Source organism: Telopea speciosissima, chromosome 2 (assembly GCF_018873765.1).
Source record: "Telopea speciosissima isolate NSW1024214 ecotype Mountain lineage chromosome 2, Tspe_v1, whole genome shotgun sequence".
NCBI classification, from domain to species: Eukaryota; Viridiplantae; Streptophyta; class Magnoliopsida; order Proteales; family Proteaceae; genus Telopea; species Telopea speciosissima.
Genome location: NC_057917.1, coordinates 20,772,311 through 20,775,532, shown reverse-complemented (window position 1 = coordinate 20,775,532; position 3,222 = coordinate 20,772,311). Strand labels below are relative to the sequence as shown.

The 3,222-nt window shown below is 45.1% G+C and overlaps 1 protein-coding gene across 1 annotated transcript; it reads left to right on the top strand.

The window, feature by feature from the left end:
• Positions 1 to 255: 255 nt before the first annotated feature.
• On the top strand, positions 256 to 852 carry LOC122650543. The gene has a single exon (XM_043843947.1). The coding sequence runs from the start codon at positions 256 to 258 to the stop codon at positions 850 to 852; it is 597 nt and encodes a 198-aa protein (XP_043699882.1).
• Positions 853 to 3,222: the final 2,370 nt, after the last annotated feature.

Genomic DNA, 3,222 nt, shown 5'->3' with positions numbered 1-3,222 from the left:
AAAGATTTTCTACTATCAACTGTTAAGTTACCACCCTGACTTTCCCAAAGAGATTTTCTACTATCTCATAAGTTAACACCTAAGAACTATGTCTATTGGAAGACTCAAATAGTCCCTTACCTCAAAGGCCAAAGATTATATGGATATATTGATGGTTCTAATCCATGCCCTACTGATGCAACTAAAGTTGATGCCTGGCGCGAAAAGGATGCCTCCATAATGAGTATTATCATCTCCTCCCTCTCTGATGATACGATGCCTCTCGTCGTTGGGCATGAAACAAGTAAGGAAATATGGGATGCTCTTCATGCAGCATTCAGTTCTGCTTCTACCACCCGCATCCTCTCCCTCAATGTGGCCCTCCAGAACCTTGTACAAAAACCCGAGGAGAATGTCACTCAATTTCTCCATCGGGCCAAGGCCCTCTCTGACGAGCTCAATGTTGCAGAAAAACCCCTCCCCATGGAGGATTTGAACATCCACATATTCCATGCTCTTCGTCCTAAGTTTGAATCTGTGGTCTTTACAGTGATGGATCGCAGAGAACCAATCTCCTACACTGAACTTCATGGGCTGCTCCCCAACAGTGAGTATCTTATTACTTCTCGCCAAGTCATGCCAGATCCGACTGCTAATGCGACTGCCAACATTGCATCTCAACAGTCTCGTGGCCCTCCCTCTCACCCTTACAGCTGTGGCTCTTCCACTAGTCGTGGTCGTGGTAGGGGAGGCCGTGGTGCTCCAAATGGCCCTAGTGGATTTGGGCGTTCTAATGCTTATGCTCACAGTCCTTATACAATCTGTGGTCGGACCAATCACCCAGCCCCAACGTGCTATTATCGCAAAAAATAACTTGGCCCACTCACCCACTCTGTTTTTCCCTCTACCAATCAGCCATATACACAACCTTCACTACACATCATGCAACACTTGATCTGCAATCTCTGTCTTCTTATACTCCGTACAATAGTAAGAACAGCCTTATGGTTGGTGATGGTAATTATGTCCCTATTTCCCATGTTAGTTCTTCTTCTCTCCCTTCCCCGTCTCGTCCTTTAGTTCTTTCTAATATTTTGCATGTCCCATCTCTCACCAATTCTTTGCTTTCTGTCCATAAATTTTCTTTTGACAATAAAGTGTTTTTTAAATTTCATGCCTCTCATTTCAATGTGAAGGATCCGACGTCCAATCAAATTCTGCTTACGGGGCCTAGTCACAATGGTCTCTACTACCTGCCATCGATCCAGCCATCAATCCACCTTGCACATCTCACCTCTTATGATCGTTGGCATCAACGGCTTGGCCATCCGAATGATCTTTCTCTTCGACTCATGCTTCGTGATATCAAGATTCCTTCATCGCCTCACTTGTGTTCTGCCTGCCAGATTGGCAAATCTTGCCGTTTAAGTCTTCGTGAAACCAATAATCATAGCAATTTTCCTCTTGATTTGATATTTAGTGACATTTGGGGACCAGCCCCTATTGTTTCTTCTCTTGGACATCGGTATTTTATTATTTTTGTGGATGATTTGACAAGGTTTATTTGGTTTTATCCCTAAAAAGTTAAATCTGATACGTTCCCTACTTTCAAGCAATTCCAAGCCCTTGTTGAAAGGCAATTTTCTAGAAAAATAAAAAATGTCCAAACTGATTGGGGAGGGGAGTTTCGCTCCCTCACCTCCTATTTTGCCATCCTTGGCATCCATCATCGTATATCATGCCCTCACACTCATGAACAACAGGGCACTGTCGAAGGCACAATCGCCACATTGTTGAAATTGAGCTCACTCTCTTGGCCCACGATTCTGATCCACATGCTTATTGGGATTATGCCTTTGAAACGGTAGTGTACCTAATCAATCGGATGCCCTCTCCTACCATTGGCAATGTTTCCCCTTTTCAACTAGTCACAAATCATGCACCTGATTACAATTTTCTTCAAGTTTTTGGGTGTCTTTGTTTTCCCGTTTTTAGACCCTATAACAGTCATAAAATGGATCCAAGGTCTGCTCCCTGTGTCTTCCTAGGGTATAGTTACCATCACCATGGCTATCGTTGTATGCATTTTGAGTCCATGCGAATTTACATCGCTCGCCATGTCAGGTTTGATGAGTCACATTTTCCTTTTCGGGAAGTAGCCACCACACCACCCCCTTCCTCATCATCACTGCCATCTTGGGTTTCCCTACCCCTCACCATTTTTCCAGACCCACCCCCTCCCACAACCACACCACCGCCCACCACGCCGCCACCTCCTCCTACACCTCCCCCCCATCCAACATGGACTCCACATCTCCCTCACCTAGCCCGTCCCCGACATCATCTTCCACCCCTCCAATCACCCCTCCACTACGTACTCGCCTCTTAAGTGGCCTTTACAATGATCCCTCCACTGCCTTAAATACCCTTATTTCCCCTTCTCCAACCATACCACCTCACCCAACTGAACCCACATGTTATACTCAGGCTGCTAAGGACCCTGAGTGGAGATTGGCCATGTTTGAAGAATTTGCAGCCCTATTGCGGAATGGCACTTGGTCTTTAGTACCACCTCCTACTAATGTAAATGTGGTTGGTTGTAAATGGGTGTACAGGATTAAGCGCAAAGCAGATGGCACGATCGAGCGTTATAAGGCTCGCCTTGATGCTAAAGGATCTCACCAGCAGTAAGGCCTCGATTATGATGAAACTTTCAGCCCAGTTATAAAGCCCACAACAATTCAGACTATTCTCACCATGGCTATATCCAATGGTTGGGCCGTTAGTCAGCTTGATGTCCAAAATGCCTTCCTACATGGCATTCTTAATGAAGAAGTATACATGGCCTAGCCTCAAGGTTTTGAAGATTCCAATCGGCCTAACCATGTTTGCAGATTGCATAAGTCACTGTATGGGGTTAAACAAGCCTCTCGGGCATGGTTTAGTCATCTCTCTCAATTTCTACTTGGGACTGGTTTTTGAGCATCACAGATAGATCCATCTTTATTCATATATAAACATGGCCCCACGGCAACTTATGTGCTAGTTTATGTCGATGATATACTGGTTACAGGGAACCAGCCTGCCCACATCACTACTCTACTCCAACATCTTGCTTCGGAGTTGTCAATCAAGGATCTTGGTCCCCTGAGTTTCTTTCTGGGTATTGAGGCCATGTACCAGAAGGATGGGGTTATTTTGTCTCAAAACCGTTATATTAAGGATCTCCTATAGCTAGCTGGC

Coding starts and splice junctions, on each gene's coding strand:
- LOC122650543 (XM_043843947.1), top strand. CDS start 256: ATGCCTCTCGTCGTTGGGCATGAAACAAGTAAGGAAATATGGGATGCT.